Raw genomic sequence first — 23,834 nt, 5'->3', positions numbered from 1 at the left:
CTTCAATGATCCGATTCGAATCATCCGGATCATTGAAAAGATCCGAACTTCCCATCTCTAGAAGGAAGATGATTTCCCTGACTCCAGCAGCAGGGGGAGGGTCCCCGAGGCCGCCGGTGCTCCATCCAGACCAGACCTGGCACAGTGGCACCAGGAAGAAGCTGAGGGAAGGCTGCAGGGGTGCTGTGAGGAATCTGACCTCCCTCTCAACACTCGGAGTGCTGCGCGAGGGAAACTCTGCATGCCGCCTGGTCTAGTGACGTCACTAACTAGACCACACCAGCGGCATGCAGAGTTTAGGATCAAGTCCCGGCCGGCCACTACCACTCTGCTGGAGGGCAGAGGGGGAGCAAGTTCACATGCATGTGCGTATGTGTGTGTGCTCTCCGACACCCCCCCCCCCCCCCCCTTCCACCAAAAAAATATATATATATATATTTTTTTTTTAATAAAAAAAATTAAAAGTAAAAAAAAAAATGTAAAAATTATAAATGAACTTTAGGTGGCCGCCCCCCCCCGAGGACCCGCCCATGGCACCGGCCCACGGGTGCCTCTTAATAGATACGTCCATGTTCGGACTATAAGACGCACTAACCTTTTCCCCCCATTTTGGGGGAAGAAAAAGTGTGTCTTATAGTCCGAAAAATACGGTATGTTTTTTTTTTATTGTATTTTTTTTTTTTATTACAAAAAAATAATAATTGGGGAGTGTGGGAGGTAATTAGTTAATTTATTGTGTAAAACTAATGTATTTGTATATGTAAAATGCTTTAGGGTGTAGTTTTACTATTTGGCCACAAGATGGCCACAGTGAGTTTGTTTACATGCGACCTGTAAGGGTCCGCAAGGACGCTTACAGGAAGCACTACGAGGCTGGAAAAATCACGATTGCGCTGTTTCTCAAAGAAGCAGCAGATCATTGCGGGGGCTTAGATCAATGAATGGGAATGAATTTTCCCGTTCATTGATCTCCGGGCGAGCGGGCGGCGGCGTGCACGAGCGGCGGGAGCGTGCGCACGAGCGGCGGGAGCGCGGACAGCGGCGGTAGTGCGGGAGGGACGGATTTCTCCGTCCCTTGGTTTTTTAGGGGGAAAAATGGGACGGAGAAATTCGTACTGCGGGAGGTAAAGTGGTTAATGTTCTAATGTTGTTAACGATATCTACCACGGTGCCCTTTTTCTCTGCTTTTTTCGCCGTATTAACGATAATTGCATTAGAGTCTATGGCAGCGCCCTTTTTGGCCATACTCACCCGGTGCCCTTTATTTCCTGGTACCATGATATGCAGCCTGCATGTATGTAGAGAGTTTAGCCTGTTTAATTTCCCTCTCACCTGTGACTAATCACAACTGTAATTTGATCTCTCAGCTACATCAGCTGGCTGCCACGGCAGAGCAGCTAATTTGTAAACACAGGATGTTAACCCTATGGGCTTGATTCATTAAGCTGCGTGCAAGCTCAGCGCATGCTATGCTTAGTAATGGCCGCTCCACTGAACTCGCCCTGAGGTGGAACCAGTGTCTTTAATGGACATGATCCCCGCACTTTGATTAGCCCAATAGGCTGCCTATCACATATATGGCTATGGTGGTAGGTATTAGATTGTGAGCTCCTCTGAGGACAGTCAGTGACATAACGATGTACTCTGTAAAGTGCTGCAGAAGATGCCAGTGCTATATAAATACATATTAATAGCATGGCATTAGATGATGACTATGGCAGGATTAGATAGCGAGGAGGATAGTTAGTGGCATAGGCTCTTCAATGTATTCTGTAACTCTGTGAAGTGTTATCGAAAATGTCAGCCTATACAAATGTATGATAATATTCATACACATTTTTACATGCCTACACAAGTCCTAAATTCAAATCCCTCATCCAAAAAATACTTTCAAAAAGACACTTCTGAAGCGCCTCTCACAACACAAACGTAAATGTGAAAAGTCAGCAATTTTACAATTTTAGGAAGAAAATGTCAGAAAGTGTTTGAAAAAAAGTTGCAGTCTACAAATAAAAAGTGTTGCGCGGGCGAGCGGAGGATTAGCCCGGAGCAGCTTTTTAAGAAGCAAAACAGGAAGACAGTTGGAACATTTGATGAATATTGAACCTTTTATGAACGTGTTGTATTCCACATTCCTTCAGATCGCGAGTGGCGGCTGGGAGCAGCTTTATATTAGGAACCATTTTGCCGCCAAACAGACCCGCTTAAACCGGGCTCGTGTTTTTGGAGATTCGTTCCCACTGACACCCCGTCTCTGAAAAGGGGGGCCCCCGGGGAGCCCACCAAAATCCGTCAATGTCCCCGTCATCCGCTTCCAGCTCCCGAACAGAATCCTATTCAAATGAAATCTGCAGAGTGTTCCCTTTGATAGACTTTCTATTGTTCTCCTCACCATGGTTGCTCAGCCAGGATTTTTATAGGTTATTAATTTTCAGAAGAAAAGCTTGAGATTTAATGTTTCGCGTGATTGACGTGTCTTCATTAGTATGCGTGGAGCTGAAGCTGTCATAGAAACATTGATTCGCTTTTATAAAAAAAAAAAAAAACTCTACCTGCAACACTGCCCAGTTCCATCGAATGTGAGCATTAAAGTTTTGAGTATCTTCAGGCCCCGTTTACACTATCGACAGGGCCGGATATCTGGAAAGGCCCTAAGGCCCTGGCTTTGTGCGGCTGCTACTCAAGGGACGGTTGAGCATGTAAGAGGAATGGCTTTATATGAAAGAGGAGGCTATAAGTAGAAAATCGAGGCTCCAAATTGGCACAACACATGGAAGAAGGGAAGGGCTGTACATAAAAGAGAAAGACTGCTTCAAATGAATGTTGTGTTAGTGTTACACATGGGGGGAGGCAGCACATGGAATGGAAGGAGGGCTGTTGCATGTAGAAGGGGAGCCACAAGAAAGTTGGCCTAGGTGCGGGTAAAGTATAAATCCAGCCGTGGCTATCGCGGCACGCCATGGTACTCTTCCTTGCCGCTCACACTACCTATGGTGCAACACAACGGAAGTGCTTCTGGAGGTGCAAAGGCAACACAAACTCTACAGTGCGTTGCCAATGTACGAGCGGTACTACTTGGCATGCAATTGCATTGGAGTCAATGGTAGCAGTACAGCGCACATGCACTGATCATTCAAATTTCCATAATATACTTCTTGTCCAGCAGGGAACATATTACAGAGTAAGGGTGGAGCTATGCAAATCACCCTGTCGGCACCCTTTATGTAGGGTGATTTAACCTCCTGAGCGTTACGCCGCTCAGGAGGTTTTGCAATTTTTTGCCCGCCAGTCCCCCCCCCCCCCCCCCCCCCCAGAGAACCCTGCGGCCGAAAACCCTCTAGCTAGCACTAGGCTAGCTAGTACAAATGCCCGGCACCCCCTGATCCCCGCCGCTCACCCATTTATACATTACCCAGCCTGGATCCAGCGATCGGCGCAGCTTCCCCGGGCAGCTCCGGTCTTCAGGATTGCACATGACGTCATGCGCAAACCTGATCCTCCCCATAGAGAGACCGGAGCTGTGAAGGGAGGCTGCGCAATCGCTGGATACAGGGGGGGGGGGTTACGTATAAACGGGGGGATCGCTGAGGAGTGACGGGTTCCCCGACACTTATACTAGCTAGCCTAGAGCTAGCTAGAGGATTTACAGTCATTTGGTTAACATTTTTTATTGTGGGGGACTCCTGGGGCCACAGAGCCGTATGTCCGACACAGTGTCGGGCATACCGCTAAGGAGGTTAAATGCAAAATGTTGTGGTTTGGGTTTGATAATGTCCTAAGAAGAAAGAAGGCCCGGGATAGCATAGAGCATACATGTCAAACTACGGCCCGCCGGCCAAGTCTGGCCCTCAGAGCCATTAAATTTGGCCCTCAAGTGGTTTCCCACTTTGCATTATTTTTGGCCCACTCTAGATCACCAGGGAAGCTATACTGGAGGTAAAGCCCTAGGACACCAGGGAAGTCATATGGGGGAGGTAGAGGGAAAGCACTAAACACTAGGGAACTGTATAAGGGAGGATGGGCACCTCTAGACACCAGGGAACTGTATAGGAAAAGGGTGACCACTAAACACCAGGGAACTGTATAGGGGTTGGAGGGGGGGGGGGGGGCATTAAACACCTGGGAACTTTATAAGGGAGGAAGGTGGCCAGTAGACATTTAGGTTGGCCCATGACTAGGTCCCAGTGTACAATTTCAGCCCACTTTGTATTTGAGTTTGACACCCCTGGCATAGAGCCTTCTCAGTCCTCAGTCTGCTCCTGTATTCCTGCACCGTCCCAGATGTCAAGTAGCTCAAGGCTAAAGGTGTATACACACATCCGATTTTGACTGGCCAATCACTGACCAATTTTACCACCACCTTCATGTAGTATAAGGTCCAACAGATTTTGAATACTATGAATAGATTGTGTAGGTAACCTCTCATACTACATGGAAGGAGTAAAATAATTGTCCAGTTGTTGGCCAACCAGTCTTTAGGTTTTTTTTGTTTGTTTGTTTGTTTTTTCACTCTACCCACCTCCCCCAAGTCTTCCATTTAGAATTTAGACGTGAAATGGACAATGCTAGGCTGTTATCGGTCATTTTCCTGATAATTTGATGGAATGTATTTTTGCCAGGTTTTTTCCCGCCAGAGGAATAAACGGATTGTCAGCTTCTCTGGCTGTAAATGATAAGCTTTTACAAGCCTCGCTGGACTGACCGCGGCTGACGGCTCCGAAATGAAGAATATATTTTAGCGCTGGCAGGATGACATTTCTCTCTCTGACTCCTCGACTCACCTGCAGCCCAAGATGAAGATGTCAAACATTTTATTACAAACGGTCGGAGGGGAAAGGGGGGGAGGGGAGGAGGGAGGGGAGGCAGAGACCCCACAGAGTCACTACAAGCCTGGAAAAATCTTTGCACCTAGCTCACTGATTTATATACAGATGAATAGGGGATTATGAATTTATTCGCATTATTCGATTCAAGACTGTAATTCTAATTTCCACCATGAGAAAAAAATGACTTCAGTAACACGTTTAACCTCTTGAGGACCACAGTGCTAAACCCCCCTAAAGACCAGGCTTTTTTTTGTTCAGTTTGCCACTGCAGCTTTAAGGCCAAGCTGCAGGGCCGCACAACACAGCACACAAGTGATCCCCCCCCCCTTTTTTTTCCCCACCAACAGAGCTCTCTGTTGGTGGGGTCTGAACGCCCCCCAGTTGTTTATTTTTTTTAAATAAATATTTATTTTCATGTTTTATTTATATTTTAGACTGTCTCTCTTTTTTTTTCTTTATACAAATCCCTCCCTCCCCCCAGCCGGCTAATCCTGGCGATTGGCTGTCATAGGCTTCTGCCTATGAGAGCCGACCGCTCTCGTCCCCCAGGGGGTCAGCCGTGTCACACAGCTGTCCCCAGTGCTGATCGCAGCACTGTACTCTGTGTAAAGACGGCGAAAGTCCGCTTGGAGACTGAAGAGGGGGCGCGCCCCCTCCCCCCTGCGCGCGATCTCCTGCATTAGCTGGCCCCAGGACCTGACGCCAATTGGCGTTAGGCGGGCCTGGGGCTTCCGCCGATGCCACGCCCATTGGCGTGGAGCGGTCGCCAGGTAGTTAAGGACCGTGCTCTGAATTTACACTCTTACATCACCTCAATAATGTTGTACCGACCTCTACCTACCGAAGCTACTTTCTGGTCGGAAGGATCTGTGAAGACTGCGCAGGTGCTGCCCAGTGATGCATGTCATTTGATCGTGCGCCGGCGGCTGGGGGGCACTCTGCACATGTGCACTAGGTCACAACTGTGTGCTGTGCATGCTCAAAGCACTCCCGCCATGAGCCGTGATTACGTACGAGGCCGGGCAGCGCCTGCGCAGTCTTTACCGTACAGCACAACGAAGGAGAACGGGTGGAGCGATGGGCATGAGGAGAGCCTCTTACACATGCCTGCTCCCATTTTTATATTTTCAGATGGACTAAGGTATGCTTTAAATATTAATACTGGTGAGTGGAGGCACCCAACAATTGTCAGCCATAAAATCAGATTCCATTTACCCTCTGCTCGGTGTTTATTATGTAGTCTATATGCAGTTTGCATTGCAAGCATTCCAATATAATCATAAATGTGTCTGCTGTACTGAATCTTATCTCAGTCATCCTCGCTGTATTCTGGTACATTGCTGGTGAGAGGGAATCTTGTTATCTCCCCTCCCACATTCTTGCTCCTCACTGATTGGCTGAGGGCAGTTCAGTGTGACAGGCTGAGGCTGAGAAGGGAAATACACCTCACCGCTCTGCGGAAGCAGCTGAAATGCAATCTACACTGTGCTCACATGTGTTTAAAAAAAGCAAGCTAAATATGATAGTGCAGTTTCTAGGGGAAAAAAAGTTAAGTAGGAAATGACATCAGGATTGGCTTCAGTCAGAGGCAGTAAAGATGGAGAACAGTTTTATCTTTATTTACTATATAAAATTCACTGAAATCAAAAAGTGGACAGTACAATACATAGGTTATGTAAGTAGAATTAGTAATTATCTACTGTACTTATATATCTGTGTTTTTTGCTTTAAAATTCTTAAAAACAGTTTAAAGGCAGTGGTTAGCTTACCTATTCGTTAGATAAATAGCCAGTACAGCTCAAAGTATCATTATATAGATTATTGCAGAGAAAAGAGGGTTATACAACACATTTCGCAGGGGATGCCCACTTCCTCAAGTCATCAAAACCCCCAAAAAGCCCTATGGCTGGGAGTAACAGGCTCAATCACTTCATACCTTAGAGACACTGAAGCGAAAAGAAATTAAGATATAATGATTGGTATGTGTAGTACAGCTAAGATATATGAGTCTATTATTGTTTCCAGTACAGGAAGAGTTAAGAAGTTCCAGTTATCTATGCAAAAAAGCCATTGAGCTCCACGACTTTCAAAGTCGCAGAGAGTTCTGTCTTCTGAAATTTGTTATCTCAACTGTCAGTCATAGTATAGTTTTTTTCTTCCACAGAGCACATGTCAAAAGTTCACTAGCCTGCTCTGTAAAATGATTTAGAATACTGAGCAGTGTGTAAACTGCAAATATTAGAGAATGATGCAATGTTATAAAAACCCTATATAACTGAAAATAAAAATATGAGAATATTTTTTTTGCTTCAAATGTTCTAGTAATTATCCGTACTACACAACCAATTCATTATATCATACAATTTTTTTTTCGCTTCAGTGTCTCTTTAAATATATACTACATGTAAGGATTGTGGGATAATCTCCACGATCAGCGCACAACGTATACGCTGACACTGAGGAGATCTCCCACAAGCGCTCAGACAGAGGACCCCAGTTATGGTGCAAATACACCTGTGGAGGAACAGACCAGCCAGCAGGAGGAGCTGTGGAGCACAGAGAAGAAACACCTCTGAATGAAGCCAAAGATGTAGTGCGAATGCACTGGTGAAAGAGAGGATAGGCTGACAGGATGAATGCCTACTAATCGTAGCCACTCCCAGTGACAGTAAGCACTCATAACAGGACAGACTAAAAGGACAGACAGAAAAGAGGCAAAGGCAAGACCAGGCAGAGCGAGAGACCAGCAAGGAAAATAAAAAACACGCTAGTATGCATAAATATTGGCAAAGAACCAATATTTAACGCAAGTACTAGCAAAATAACAAACGCTAACTAAACGCAGTCTCTGCACGTTAAGCGCAACAGAGACAAGCGCGTTGGACGTACGGTCACCGCACGTTAAGCGCAACAATGACAAAGCGTACCAACTGACTAACAGATGAACATGGAAAATACAAAAACAGATAATAGGAACACTTGCTAATCGGTTGCCTTACCTCAGGCAACAGCAAGCATTTGCTCCAGACAGACAGACAAACAGATAACAGGAACAGGTCAGATAGGATCCACTATTCTTCCACAAGAGCGAGTGCGATCCCTACACAGGAACAGGACTGATAGGATCCACTGCTCTTCCGCAAGAGCGAGTGCGATCCGCACGGCAAGACAGGCAGAACGAACGCTTGCACAGCAAGCATTCACAAGACAGGCAGGAACGAAGTAGCCAATCGCAACCGCAGTGATGGCTTCCTTCGCAAAACAAGACTGGAAGGATCCACTGCTCTACCGCAAGAGCGAGTATGATCCACACGGCAAGACAGACAGAATGAACGCTTGTGTAGCAAGCGTTCAGAAACAAGACAGGCAGGAACGAAGTAGCCAATCGCAACCGCAGCGATGGCTTCCTTCGCAAAAAAAGACTGGAAGGATCCACTGCTCTACCGCAAGAGCTAGTGCGATCCACACGGTAACACGGAATCAGGGACAGGGGTCCAGTAGCAGCAGCCAGATTCCCACACAGGTGAATGGTAATCAATCACAGGCTGACAGCAGAGAAAGGCAGACAAAACTAGGCCATTTGCATAAAAAGACATCAGGAATTGCTTGGCTGCAGTCCATGCTGCAGAGGAGATCCTAACACTACAAATACAGATCAGTGCTGTGCAAATATTTTTAGAATCTAGTGTTATTACAGTACAAAGGTGAATTACCACAGCTTACGGTGGATTCACAATGTACCAGATACAAAAACTAATTTAAAAAAATCCTGTAAAAACGGATCTGTTTTCTGTTTAAACTGACATTGGGAATGATTTTTTTTCATCCATTTTTTCCATTCTGCGTCGTGTTGCCACCCACTTGGTATACCTGTAATCATCACATTAGCGTTCAAACAACGACTGTATCGGCAGGTGGGGATATTAGACCCAACCTCACTTGGGTTAAAAAAAAAACGCTCTCCGTAGAAGGAAGGAATGGGGATAACACCCCTCCACCAAAGGTGAACTAAATAAACAGAGGCACCAGTTCTGGATCACCATCATCAAACTCCAAAATGTTGCAACCCGTTTCTTGAGATTCAACCTGCTTCATCAGGCAATAAAACAGGAGTAATGGTAAACTGATCTCTGCAGGTATAAGTGCCTCCATGTGAAGCGGGTTGAACCCAGAGGAACGTGTTGCAAAATTTTAATGATTAACCTCCCTGGCGGTAAGCCCGAGCTGAGCTCGGTATATGCCGCCGGGAGGCACCGCTCAGGCCCCGCTGGGCCGCTTTGCATAATTTTTTTTTTGTTACACGCAGCTAGCACTTTGCTAGCTGCGTGTAACCTCCGATCGCTGCCGCTACCCGCCGATCCGCCGCTATACCCGTCGCCGCAGCCGCCCCCCCCCAGACCCCGTGCGCTGCCTGGCCAATCAGGGCCAGGCAGCGCTGTGGGGTGGATCGGATTCCCCGTTGACGTCACGACGTCAATGACGTCGGTGACGTCATCCCGCCCCGTCGCCATGGCGACGGGGGAAGCCCTCCAAGAGATCCCGTTCTTTGAACGGGATCTCTTGATCTCCGTTCGCCGAAGGCGATCGGAGGGGCTGGGGGGATGCCGCTCAGGAGCGGCTATCATGTAGCGAGGCATTGTCTCGCTACATGAAAAAAAAAAAATTTGAAAAAAAGGTATTTGCTGCCCCCTGGCGGATTTTAACAAACCGCCAGGGAGGTTAAAGAACTTTCACTGAAAACAGACAATTTGTGTCTTTTGGGGGAGGTAAGTCCACCACTACCTACCTTTTTAAAGAACCACTATTGCAAGAATAGTAAAATTCAAAATACATGTAAACACATTCAGATAAGTACATCTCTCCCAGAGTAAAATAAGCCATGCATTACTTATTTCCTATTTTGCTGTCACTTACAGTAGGTAGCAGAAATGTGACAGAACCGACAGATTTTGGAGTAGCCCATCTTCTCATGGGGGGGGGGGTTACTATTAAAATCACTTAGCAAATGGCGGTTGCTCTGTCCAACTGCCAGAATAATTTGAAGCCAGCAGGGAGGCTGTCCAGCATCTTTGTATAAATTGTTTTCAGGGAATGTCCTTATCAAGAATACAGGCCCCATGAAGAGATGGAGTAGCCCAAAACCTGTTGCTTCTGTCAGATTTCTACTACCTAATGTAAGTGACAGCATCATAGGAGAAAAGTCATTTATGGCTCATTTTACTTTGGAAAAAACATTCTTATTTGTATGTGTTTACATGTATCTTTTTCGCGATGGTGCCCCTGTAAACTGCTTTTAGGCTGGTTTCACAGTGGGACGTTACAGGCGCACGTTAGAGCAGCCTGTAACGCACCCCAACGCACAGCAATGAAAAATCAATGGGCTGTTCACAGTGCGGGCGTTGCGTTACATTGTAACGCAAGACGTTAAGACAACGTACTGCATGCAGTACTTTAGACGCGGCTGAGCCGCGTTAGACTGCTTGCACATGCTCAGTAATCTTGTGGAGGAGCGGAGAGCGGCCAGCCACATGGCTAATCAATATGCACTGCACGTTGTGACGTGCAGTGTTTACTTCCTGGAGCGGCCGCTCTGTGCGGCGATTGGCCGGCGGGACCACGTGATGCCGCATGCGCACAAGAGTACGCATCACGGCATCACGGACGCCAGAGTGAGCTGCACAACGCGGCTCACTCTGACGTCCAGATCCAGCACCACCAGGCGTTCCGTTAGGGGGACGTTATGCGACCTTAACGACCCCTCTAACGCAAAGTCCTGGTGTGAAATTAGCCTTAATCGTTTTTATTCTGTTCTGGCTTATTTTTCATGGGGGGGGGGGAGGGGGGGGTCTGTTCTGGCTTATTATTTTTATATTTTAAAGGGGGGGGGGGGGAGGGTGACATGACTGTATTAAGGGTACATGCCTGTCACTGCTATGGGGCGAGATGTCAAGATGGTTGCATTTCTGGAAGGTTCTGTTGGGTTTAAAGTTCCAGCCTTTTCTCTTCGGCAAAAAGTTATCTCTTTGTGGGTGGATTTCTCCTATAATGATTCTTGCCGTTGTCTCATTTGTACACAATGCTTGTAGCGTATGTTACAGCGATGCCAATCGCCGCCCCCTCTCGCACCAGCCAGCGCTTCCTCGGCTTTGATAAATGAGGTGCAAATCATCTTTGCCATCCATATTCACCGGCTGATGTGTTATTTTTCCATTAGCCGGATACCCTCTCTAGGGGCCCTTTTTAATTACTGTTTTGCTTTGAAATTAGGTCGCTCGTAATCTGATTGGGTTCCCGGCGTCTGGCTGCAGAATTAGAATCATCTCTCTCTTCTGTTCATAACTCTCAGCGATATGTCCCCTTTCATGCAACTCTAATTAAGACAATTCAGTGGTGGTGATAGTCACCGAGGGACAATGCGATTGGGGGGGTGTCAGAAACTTGACAAAGTGACAAACGTCCCCCGCAAGACATCCATCACACAATGTGTCCGCTTAAAAAAGGGGAAGAAAATGTTGACAGGAAGAAGTTTAATCTGCAGAAATGAATTCACAACGGGTCTTGAATATCGTTATTTCAGAAGTCGAAGGGGCGGGGGTCGCTTAATAATCGCGCCGGCATGAGAATTAATACTCGAAAATGATAAGCAGTATAAAAACATTAAGAAGCACAGAAGAACGCAGACAAAGAGAATGAGCAAAACATTTTCCTTTTGTTTTACTAATCAGGTGAGAGGAGATGTACTGTATATTTTGGACTATAAGACTCACTTTTTCTCCCCAAAAAGTGGGGGGAAAAAGGTCACTGCGTCTTATAGTCCAAATGCTGGGAGTTCCTGACTTGTGAACTCCTGCCAATACCAACCTCCAACCCACCGCAATGTCAGGGACTCCCTGTACTGTGCCCTGCAGAGGAGGACACAGGGGGACACGAAGGGGCATAGAGGAGGACACAAGGGGGACATGAAGGGGCATAGAGGAGGACACAAGGGGGACACAAAGGGGCATAGAGGAGGACACAAGGGGGACACAAAGGGGCATAGAGGAGGACACAAGGGGGACACAAAGGGGCATAGAGGAGGACACAAGGGGGACACAAAGGGGCATAGAGGAGGACAAAAGGGGGACACAAAGGGGCATAGAGGAGTACACAAGGGGGGCACAAAGGGGCATAGAGGAGGACACAGGGTGACACAAAGGGGCATAGAGGAGGACACAAGGGGGACACAAAGGGGCATAGAGGAGTACACAAGGGGGGCACAAAGGGGCATAGAGGAGGACACAGGGTGACACAAAGGGGCATAGAGGAGGACACAAGGGGGACACAAAGGGGCATAGAGGAGTACACAAGGGGGGCACAAAGGGGCATAGAGGAGGACACAGGGGGGGTACAAAGGGGCATAGAGGAGGACACAGGGGAACAAATTGAGGACACGGGACACAAAGGGGCACAGAGGAGGACACAGGGAGACACAAGTGGGCATAATCCACAAGATGCCCCTTCACCATGGATGCAGGAGGTTTAGTATATATTTTACCCCCTGGTTTTTGTCCTCTAAACCTAGGTAGGTCTTATGGTCAGGAGCGTCTTATAGTCCGACAAATACGGTAAGAAGATAAATGCTTGTTCTACTTATATAACACATGTATTGTACTGCCCACGTTTTGATTTCAGTGAATTTTATATGGTAAATAAAGAGAAAACTATTCCAGGCATTATCCATCTTTATTGCCTCTGACTGAAGCTAATCCTGATGTTATTTCCTCCCTTACACTTTGTTTACCTGTCTGAAATGATGTATGCATTGCCAGCCCTCCTCCCCACTGAGCTCTGTACTAAAACTGCACTGTGATAGCTAGCCTGCTTTGTAAACACATGTGACCACAGCATAGATCGCATTTCAGCTTCTGCAGAGGGATGAGGTGTATTTCTCTTCTCAGCCTCGTGTCACACTGAACTGCCCTCAGCCAATCAGTGAGGATCAGGAATGTGGGAGGGGAGATAACAAGTTTTTAAGAGACATTTATAATTACATTGGAATGCTTGCAATGTAGGTACAGTGGTGACTGATAACCAGTGGCTGTTACTGCTGCTGGCACAGTGGTGGGTGCTAATCAGTGGCTGGTACTGCTGCTGGCACAGTGGTAGCTGCTAATCAGTGGCTGTTACTGCTGCTGGCATGGTGGCAGCTGCTAATCAGTGGCTGTTACTGCTGCTTGCACAGTGGAGGTTGCTAATCAGTGGCTGTTACTGCTGCTGGCACAGTGGTGGGTGCTAGTCAATGGCTGTTACTGCTGCTGGCACAGTGGCAGCTGCTAATCAGTGGCTGTTACTGCGGCTGGCACAGTGGTAGCTGCTAATCAGTGGCTGTTACTGCTGCTGGCACAGTGGAGGCTGCTAATCAATGGCTATTACTGCTGCTGGCATAGTAGTGGCTGCTACTGCTGCTGGCATAGTGGCAGCTGCTAATCAAAGGCTTTGACTGCTGCTGGCACAGTGGTAGCTGCTAATCAGTGGCTGTTACTGCTGCAGGTACAGTGGTTGCTGATGAACAGTGTCTACTACTGCTGCAGGTACAGTGGTGGCTGCTAATCAGTGTCTACTACTGCTGCAGGTACAGTGGTGGCTGCTAATCAGTGTCTACTACTGCTGCAGGTACAGTGGTGGCTGAGAACCAGTGGCTGCTACTGCTGCTGGTACAGTGGCAGCTTCTAACCAGTGGCTGGCTCCAGCATTAGTGTGGCATCAGCTGGTAAGTGGCTACCATTGGCTTTAGAGTGCATCGGCTGGCGAGTGGCTACCGCTGGCGAGTTACTACCACTGGCATTAGAGTAGTGGCTGCTAGCGTCAGAGAGTCCTGATCTTTGTTGGTAAAGGAACTTCTCTATTCTTTAACATTTTGTCCAAATATGCCATAATTTCCCTCCCTAGCAACAAGCGTCTCTTAGTCTCAAGGCTGCGGTCACCATCTTCAGAGATTTTCTATCCCATGAAGATGCAATCTGTTACAACTTCTAGTTTTCCCCAATATATTTACAGATGGCTCATTGGAGCAGATTACATGACTTTGGTTTTCTTGATGTTAAGCATTAGACCAGCTTTGGCACTTTCTTGCTTGACATTCATGATTAGGCTCAATTAGGCTTCAATTCTTCCTCTGTTTCAGCCATCAGAGTGGTATAATCGGCAATTTGGCATATCGCAGATTGTTAATGCTCCTGCCAACTATTTTAATTCCAGCATGTGACTCATTCAAATCAGCTTTTGGCATGACATATTTAGCATATAAGTTAAATAAATAAATATCTCGCTTCAGGTAATTTTGTTGAACCAACCCCCACGTGACATAAAGGAGTACTCCACCAGTACTGATAGCTCCCGTTGGCACGCTCTGAGAGCCTCTTAGTTGTGGCAACTTTTTAACGGACCCTGTCGAATGTTTCTCCTAAGAACTGTGTGGAATTTGAGCAATGCAAGCTAAAAAGAAAACAAAGAGACAACGGGAGCCCAAATGGTGCAGTATTTCACAAAGTATATAAAATGGAAAAAAAAAAAAAAAAGGCAAAATGAATACTCACAAAGGGAATTTGCATAGGGAGCAACCAACCAATGGAAGCAGATGGAGATGCACAAACCCGACTCCACTCAGTTACCCAGTGAGGGTGGTGATGGTCGCACTCTTGAAAGACAGCAGTAAGGTCCTGACAAGGTCCTGACATGTGGCATCAGCCACCTGGTGACCAGACTTAACCCTCACAAGGAAGGAAATGAGCACAAAGGGGGTAAGAGGCACCCAGCAGTGTATCAAACGGAGTTAAAAACAAAATAGAAAAAGGGGGTGGTGGCTATTGAGACCCTTCAACACTTTATTTGGCCTGAGAAGGTGGGCAGAAACCCATGAAACGCGTTGCCTGTGCTTATTAAAAATTCATTATATTTATATATATGAATTTGTCGTTATTAAGGTAAGTCACCTCCCCCTCTTTATCCTCCCCCTCTTTCTCTTTTATTTGTTTTTAACTCAGTTTTAAAGGGAACCAGAGACGAAGCACCCTCATGTATTTTACCATATAGATCAGTGGGAACATTAGAGAAAACGCCTACCCTGCTCTCTGTTTCATTCTGCACTGCACAGCTTGTTTCTTATCAGACCTGATAAAGTCCCCGACTGAGCATTCAGTCTGGCTTTGTTCAGGAATATTTATAGCTCAGTCTGTGTTCTCTCATGTCTTTTCAAGTCCAAGCCTGCCCCCTGCTGGCTCTGCTCAGGAATCATTATAGCTGAGTCATTGTAGCAAAGCCAGACTGAATGCTCAGTCGGGATTTTATCAGGTCTGATAAGAAACAAGCTGTGCAGTGCAGAATGAAACAGAGCAGGGTAGGTGTTTTCTCTAATGTTCCCACTGATCTATATGGTAAAATACATGAGGGTGCTTTGTCTCTGATTCACTTTAAAAAACTCCTGGGCACCTCTTATGCCCTGTGTGTTCTAATAAATAACGTCACCCTTCTCCTTACAAACCTCTCCTATCCCTTCTCAGGAATGACCCCACTCTGTCACCATCGTCACTCTTACCCATTTACCTCCCCGGCAGCCTCGACATAACCCCCAACTTATCCTGTAATGAGCAATCGGATCACAGATTTAATCCCCGCGTTATTATTTTTTACACTCTGCCTCTCGTCAGATGAACCAAAGTTTCTTATTACCCACAATCCCCCGGGGGCCGTAGGCTCAAAGCTGACGTCAGTAAGGTAACATTACAGCTTAACGGCGGCAAGCTGATAATTAGTTTCTTTACATTGTAAGCTCTTTTTTTTTTGCCCCCCCTTTTCTTACTAATTGCAGGTGTACCTGGAGTGCAGGGTAAATAGACTGTACATTATGGCGCCTTTTGTGCAAAAGCGGCGTTATGAGCGTCTTGCATAACAATCGGCATATTTGTCGTTCTGAGCCACGTTCTCATAACGGGAAGCAGCCCACTCACCTACAGCACTTAATATTAAGTCGTAAGTGTCTCTACCGCTGAGCACCGAACAGCTGTCTGCGGGCCCAGAACAGTCGCAGCGCGCCTTGCGCTGGTACACTCTGTCCTTAGCTGCCTGTTTTGAAAGAATGATCAATTTTTATATAACGCTAACCCCCCCCCCCCCCCCCTTTTTTTCTCTCTGGTTCACGTGCCTTTAGATTAAATGACACAATGAAGCAGTTGCCCCCTAGGCCTGTAGGTGGCAGCAAGCTCACACCGCATGCCCACCGCCCAAATGAAAACAACAAAAAAAAGCCTTTATTTTATTGCTGCGTGTCGAATTATTTTCTTTTTTTTATCCATTTTTGCATTTGCTTAAAAGGAGGACGCGCGGGGTGGTTGTTACCCAGCTTGTTGACGGTGGCAAAGGACAGGCTACTAGAAAATAACATATCGATTCCTGGTTCTGCCTGCAGGAGTTTGCAATCATTTGGGGGGAAATATTTATGTACAGCATTCCCCTGGCACCTGTGCGCGAGCCTCGGATGATTGACGCGGGGCCGGTCACACGTCTGTCAGCAGATTTCACAGCGGACGTTTGGTGATGTAGGCAGACAGAACGGGTGAGGTGGAGGGGGTAGATTCTGGGGCGGGATGGTTCAGGTTGAAGCAGGAAAAACCAGGAAGTAAATACAGAATGGGAGTAAGGAGTACAAGATTAGCTGTGTCATTATACCTGGAATTGGGGTCGTAACTCAATGGTGAGTGCGCCCAGGCAACTAAGGCACGTGCCTAGGATTGCTCGCCAGTACAGCAGCTTAAAGAGCTGAGAAAGCACCAATGTTAAACACATTTGCCGTATAATGAGCAGTAAGGATGATCAATAAGCTGAAAATCATTTCTCCTTTCATTCAAATGGCATGTAAACAAGGCTGGAATGATACTTGTACTGCTCCTAGGCTAACATTATTGTGGCTCCCCTTCTACATGCAACAGCCCCCCTTCCATTCCATGTGTTGCCCCCTCTTCCATGCGTAACATTACATCCATAGGAAGCAGCCTTTCTCTTTTATGTACAGTGTTTGGTTCCTCCATGTGTTGTGCCAATTTGGAGCCTCCATTTTCTATTTATAGCCTCCTCTGTCATATAAAGCCACTCCTCTTCCATGTTCTGCCACCCCCTTGGGTAGCAGCCGCCCAAGGCCCGGGCCTGTTTGGCCTTTACAGAAATTCGGCCCTGCATGTAAATGTTATGCAGCTTCAACTTGGACTTATAAAAATTGACAAGGAGTTATACCGATTGGTCCAGTTTCAAGCGGCATATAATTTACATGAAATTTGAATGCAAGGACTAATGATTTGCATCATATTGACTCGCATCTCATTTACTAGATTTGCTGTGAAAGTCTCCTTCATGTGGATAAGTTACAAATACTGGGTATTATTATTATTAAAGCGGACCTGAACTCAGAACTTCCTTTCTGCTCTAACAGATAAGCAATAGTATAATAACCTTTAAAGAAAAAAAATATTTGTTATAGCTTACAAAACTCCAGCAATAAATCTGCAGTGTGTTTACTTCCTGCTTTGATGAAAGCAAACAAAGGGTTAACATCCTGTGTTTTCATATTAGCTGTGTCTTCCGAGTATGATGAATTTTTGTGCCGACACAGCTGAGAGATCAAATTACACTTGTGATTACTTGAATATAAGTAGGCTCTTCTCTCTAAAAACACACAGGGTACATTCCTCTCCCCTGTTCTTCCCCTTCCCCTGTTTTTCTTGTGTCCTGTGCAGGCCCGAATATACTTCACAGGAGCCTATAAGCACTGATGTCCTGGCACCTTAGACTTCACCCTCCAGAAACCTTCAACCCCACACCGAACATCACCGCAATTGTGCCGACTGGCCCATCAGTCACTTATCCCTGACTTCCCTTGCCCGTCATAGGTAGCTACAGGTGCCCCTTAGTATTAGGTAGCCAGAAGTACCCTCATTATTAAGTAACGAGAAGCGCCCCCAAGTATTAGGTAGCTAGAGGAACTTCAGTATTAAGAAGCTAGAGGGGTCACTGACTGAAGGGAGATTTTGTCAGTGGAATGCTGAGAGTAGGATGAGTAACCTCTCATTTACACACTCATCAGGATTCTGCATAGGGAACGGGAGAGGGAGAGTGGAGTGAGCCGCCTTTCCATCTTTAGGCGCCTGTAGGCACGTGCCTACAGAGCCCTATGGTAAATCCGGCCCTTGTCCTGTGCAGGTCCACTTTAAATAGAATTTAAATAGCACTGACATACTTATATAGCTACATAGTTGTCTAGATGGAGAAAAGACATGCACCCATAAGGTTCAGCCTCACAAATCATCTCTCTGACTGGATCAAGGTATCATCTTCCTACATCTACCAGTAACTGACTGTCCACAGAGAAGCTCACAAACTAATCCTACCATAGCCATAGTCTAATGTCCTATTATATTATTCGTATGTATCTATATAGCACTGACATCTTCTGCAGAACTTTACAGATTACATAGTCATGTCACTGACTGTCTGCAGAGGAGCTCACAGTCTAATCCTACCATAGTCATAGTCTAATGTCCTACCATATTATTATTGTGTATTTATACGTATGGTACAAGGGGATAGGCAGTGGATTGGGCATCAGTATTTGGCTATTGGGTAGTATGATGCTAGAGGACAGGTATTGAGTTGGGCATCAGTATTTGGCTATTGGGTAGTATGATACCAGAGGACAAGCATTGGGATGGGCATCAGTATTTGGCTATTGGGTAGTATGATGCCAGAGGACAGGTATTGAGTTGGGCATCAGTATTTGGCTCTTGGGTAGTATAATGCCAGAGGACAGGCATTGGGTTGGGCATCAGTATTTGGCTATGAGGGGTAATGATTGCATTATCAAGCTGGAAACACTAGATGGGAAAGCCCTGCCAGAGGCTTACAATCTATAGGGTGGATGTAGAGACAGTAGGGTGGTCTGTTGAGAGGGTGCCTAGCACAATGTATTATGGTACAGATGTAGGGGGGTAGGCGAACTTGAAAAGGTAAGTCTTGGCGGTTGTTTGAAGGTATTTTAAAGGTGGGGTGAGTCTGGTGGTTGGTGGGAGCAAGTTCCAGAAAGTGGGGACAGCCCTAGTGAAGTCCTGAAATCACGCATGGGTGTAAGATAAAATGCGAACAGATGCAGGTTGTTGGAGGATCGGAGGGGGCGGGCCAGTATATGCCTGAGGACAAGATCAGAGATGTAGGTCGGGCACTGATTTGTAGGCCAAACACAGAATTTTTAAGTTGATCCTGAAGCAGATTGGGAGCCAGTGGGGATCTTTCCAGAGGGCAGTTGTAGGGGCTTGGAGGTCTAGTGCTTTGGGGGACTGTATTTAACATGCACTCAATGGCTACACCACTAATTACTAATCCGTTCTTCTGTATTCAGAGTGCCCCAACTTACTGATATCTAGACTGTATAGGGGCTTTGACGTCTCTCTCTGTGAAGATTCTCTCTTCCTTCTTCGTACTGTCCACAAACCAATGAGAGCACTATTATTGGTCATTGAGGGCCAGAAGCAAGAGAAGTGAAGATCTCTGTCCACGTTCCTGCAAGAAAACGCTTACATTATAAACAAGGTACTTGCAGGCACCTTGGGGTACCTGTTTAAGCAAATTGTGTCAGCTTACAAACATTCAACTTCCCACATCAATATTTCACGAAAAACACAGACTACTCAAGTAGAAAATGTGGTTGTAGAAGATGCCTATTTCCTTCCTATGACTTCTACTAGAATAACCCTTTAGAGCAATTTATATTGCCTATCACGAGATGACATTGACATCTCATACAGGTCAGACCAAAGCACCTTTTCGCGCCTTGTGTGGTTAGATATTTTTCTCTGGAGCTTTAAACTTTTTCATGTTCTGTGTTTTTCGCTGAAGCGGGATAAACACTCTTTTCATGTCGTCGTAGCGGGGTGTCCTCTTCTGTTGCTGAGAATCCAGCCCTCCCCTTACCCCCTCCCTGCCGCGATCGGGCAGAGAACAGTAGGTTGTACAAAACCAACCAGATGAAAGGGTCTTCTTCAGATAGGAGCTGCCTGAGCTGGGAAGAGCGTGGAGCTAATGATAGATTTGTTTATGAAGCCGCCGATCTCTGTAGTGCGCGTATTTCAGAGCACAGCCGCTATCATCTGTCATGTAAGGCTTGTTATTAGGAATGGTTGGGCTGTCATCTTCGGGAAGACGACCAAGGAGGAATCCACTACACCAGGCCCCTCTCCCCTTCCTGGAGGTGAACGCTCAAGACAGCGACAATTAGCCATTGTATTAAGTTTCAAAAGCCACGAAGTGCCAGAGCCTGTCTGTTGTCATGCTCTTATTATCTACCAGCCCTTCTTAAGAATCATTACAGCATAAAGGAGATTAAATCCAATTTATTGAAAGCCAGGCCATTAAACTCTAGCGAGGCGGCAGGGCCTCACGGATCGAGTTCTCCCGGCTTAAATGGCCGTCTTCTGCCGGTAATGAATGTTGGGATAATTATAGAGAAATATGGAGCGCTGATTGTCATTAACGTCAATATTTGCATCTGCGAAAAAAAAAGAAGCAAAAAAAAAAGCTGCCCGGTCTCTGATTTATGCACTGCTTGGTAATGGAGATTTATAAACAGGCTGGTGCACTCTCACTGATGGCCTGTAATATGCAGCAAAGCAAACAGCCTGCTCTCCTTCCCAGCCTGCACCGGGGCCTGGCACAAACAGCAGCAGCCTTGGATGGAGGAAACTTGCAGATTCGTCTTCATTTCATCCTTGGGTTTGTCTGGCAGGAATACCAGAGAAGATGCGTGTAAACAAACCTTCTTCAACACTACTCATCTCTAGAAACCAGAGGCCAGACTCCCCTTTCCCTCTGGGAAATTTTTGTCCCCCACAAATGTAATATTTACGCAAAATCGAATGCCATTGTGGCATAGCTCCCAACTGTCCCTCGTTTGGAGTTACAGTCCCTCTTTGGGAGCCCTGTCCCTCTGTCCTCCTCATTTGTCCGTCTTTGAGGACTTTGTCCCTCTTTCTATGTAAATATATATATTTCTCTACAAAAAAAATGTGTTTGATTGACTTTATTTCCATCCTTTAAATTGATATATTACTAATTTTAAAATGTTACTATGAAGGAAAATGAACCAGGACAGACAGGACCAGTGTGGTTTGAATTATAAAACAACATTTTTCTTATGGAATCTTTATGATATACGTGACTAGGGGTGTGACGGGTGTGCGATTAGGGGTGTGGCAGGGGCGTGGCTTGTGTCCCTCTTTGTCATCTCAAAAGTTGGGAGGTATGATTGTGGCAGTATGTAGCCATAGAGAGAGTAGAAAGCAGTTAACTATGTACCACCGGTAGGGATGGTCAGAAATGCCGATTATTGATTCTGCGGAAATTCCAATTTCCGCCAATGCCGATTACTAATTTTGCAGATTTTCAATTTTTTTCAAGGAGACTTTTTTTGGGTTATTTTTTGAATCTCCTGATAGGCCAAATTCTTCCGAGTTATTGGACCAATCAGAGAATGCAAAATGTTACCGTGGTAATGGGAATACCATGGAAATTTTAGGCCAATCACAAGGAATACTCAGTAGCTTCAGAGTCTTGTGATTGGTCCAAAATTACGGCGGTAAAATTCTTCCTTCTCTGATTGGTCTAATGCTTCCTAGTTCTGTGACTGGGCTAAAATTGCCGAGTTGTAGTAATGCGATATTTCCACAGAAATCCGTTTTCCGAGCTCCGTTCAGAAATGGCAATCTCCAATCGGAAACGCAGAAATTTAATTCCTCAGAATCTGAATGAGCATCTATAAGCACAAGGCCCCCTCCCTACATTCAGACCTGCACCCCCCCCCCCCCCCAATCCGTGCATGCCAGGGGAGGGGCTCAGAGTTCTTCTTTCCTCCTCTCCTTCACCATGGCTTCCATCCCGTGCTACCTCAGATGTGTTTGACCTGAAGATCAGTGCGGCAGCAGTGATGGCCGGGTCTTACGTTTTCCACCAATAGGTTTATTGCCGGTTGCAGCCACTAGGTGTCACTGTCCTCTCTGGTGTCTGCCTTCATCTCCGAGTTTCTTTGCCTAAAAAAATTCTGCAGACAGAGAGGATGGTTGAGACCAGAGAGGACAGTGACACCTAGTGGCTGCATTGTGGGAGGGGCTGAGCTTTAGTCGCAGGGCTGCTACCCTGTAGTTACCGTATTTTTCGGACTATAAGAGGCTCCTGACCATAAGACGCACCTAGGTTTAGAGGACAAAAGACGGAAAAAAATATACACTAAACCTGGTGCATCCATGGTGAGGGGGCATCCAGTGGTTTATACCCCCTTTGTACCTCATGCCCCTTATACCTCTTGTGTCTCCCTGTGTCCCCCATGTGTCCGCCTCCGTCCTCCTATATGCCCCATTGTGTCCTCCTCTATGCCCCTTTGTGCCCACATGTCCTTCTTTGCATGGGGACAGTACAAGGAGTCCCTGACATTACAGCGGGTTGGAGGTGCGTATTTGGCAGGTGTTCACAACTCAGGAACTCCCAGCATTTGGACTATAAGATACAGTGACTTTTTTCCCTCACTTTTGGGGAAGAAAAAGTGAATATTATAGTCCAAAAAATACAGTATACCACTGGAGAGTACAATGCCCCCACAGAGGAGCCCAGAACTATGAGGGCCCCCATCCACTTACTTCTTCTCCTATGCAAGGGTCCAACCTTCAGATCCAGTGTTGTTGTCACCACACTAGATATTGGTTAGGGAATCATGATGAAAACTCCTCTGGCCCCTGGCAGTGTGTGGGTCCTGAAGGGTGGTTGGGAAGGAAAGGTTTGTAAACATTGGGAAAGGGCATCAAAGTTTTCCTGGCACCCCATTATTTGTAGATCTACCTCCGCATTCTATGGCTAAAGCTTTGAATTACCCTCCACTGTAAGTTAAAATTAATAGAAAACTTATCATTACTCACCTAATTCTCATGTTTGAAAAATTCCTTTCCAAAATATTGTCATGTGACCAGGAACCAATTTAGTAAACTGGCAGCTGTCAGTGACATGACATTGGCCTCAATTCACTAAGATCATGCTGGAGATAATAAGGCAAGAGAAAACTTACCTCCACACAGTAAGAGAGTTATCTTATCTCTTCATTCCTTATGTTACCTCTTCTGTAGTTAATTTACCTCCTCTGTAGTTATTTTCACATGCAGTTAATGAACAGCCTGTCTTTAACTCTGGAGTTATATTGAGGATTGAAGAGTTAACTTAAAGACAGAAGAGTTAACATTAGGTTTGCCTGAGGTAAAATGTTTCCTGAATACGACATGCTTTATCACCATGGTAACAACTCTAGAAGAGTTATTAAAGACAGGAGATAAGCTTAGTGAATTGAGGCCTATGTGCACTGTGAAGAGCTGCAGAAGATGTCAGTGCTATACATAATAATAATATGGTAGGGCATTAGACAATGATAGGGGTTAGATTGTGAGCTCCTCAGAGGACAGTCAGTGACATGACTATGTACTCTAAAGTGCTGCGGAAGATGTCAGTGCTCTATAAATACATAATAACAATAATAATGATAATATTAATATGGTAGGGCATTAGACTATGACTATGGTAGGATTAAATTGCGAGCTCCTCTGAGGCCAATCAGTGATAGGACTATGTACTCTAAAGTGCTGTGGAAGATGTCAGTGCTATATAAATATATAATAATGATAATAATAATAATATGGTAGCCGGGAATTAGACTATGACTGTGGTAGGAATAGATTGTAAGCTCCTCAGAAGTTAGTCAGTGACTTGACTATGAACTCTGTAAAATGCTGCAGAAGATGTCAGTGCTGTATATATACGTAATAATAAGGGAGGGCATTAGATTAGATTATGTCTATAGTAGGATTTGATTGTGTGTTGCTCTAAGGACAGTTACATAGGCACAGGACAGTGCTCTAAGGTCAGTGACATAACTACTGTATGTACTCTGTTAAGATG

General features: G+C 45.9%; 1 protein-coding gene across 5 annotated transcripts in view; it reads right to left on the bottom strand.

Annotated features, from left to right (window-relative positions):
* Window positions 1-23,834, bottom strand: part of LOC137533257 (E3 ubiquitin-protein ligase TRIM8-like) — a 319,749-nt gene that overhangs the window by 173,983 nt on the left and 121,932 nt on the right. For all 5 annotated transcript variants that reach the window (XM_068254539.1, XM_068254543.1, XM_068254542.1 and 2 more), the window contains exon 2: window positions 19,261-19,406. In XM_068254539.1, the coding sequence (XP_068110640.1) occupies window positions 19,261-19,363 (103 nt within the window). In that variant the 5' untranslated portion in view covers window positions 19,364-19,406. The remainder of the gene's footprint in view (window positions 1-19,260; window positions 19,407-23,834) is intronic.

The sequence above is a fragment of the Hyperolius riggenbachi genome, chromosome 9, assembly GCF_040937935.1.
Source record: "Hyperolius riggenbachi isolate aHypRig1 chromosome 9, aHypRig1.pri, whole genome shotgun sequence".
In the NCBI taxonomy this organism is placed as follows: Eukaryota; Metazoa; Chordata; class Amphibia; order Anura; family Hyperoliidae; genus Hyperolius; species Hyperolius riggenbachi.
Note: the sequence above shows the minus strand (reverse complement) of the source record. Positions and strands in the feature narration are given on the sequence as shown.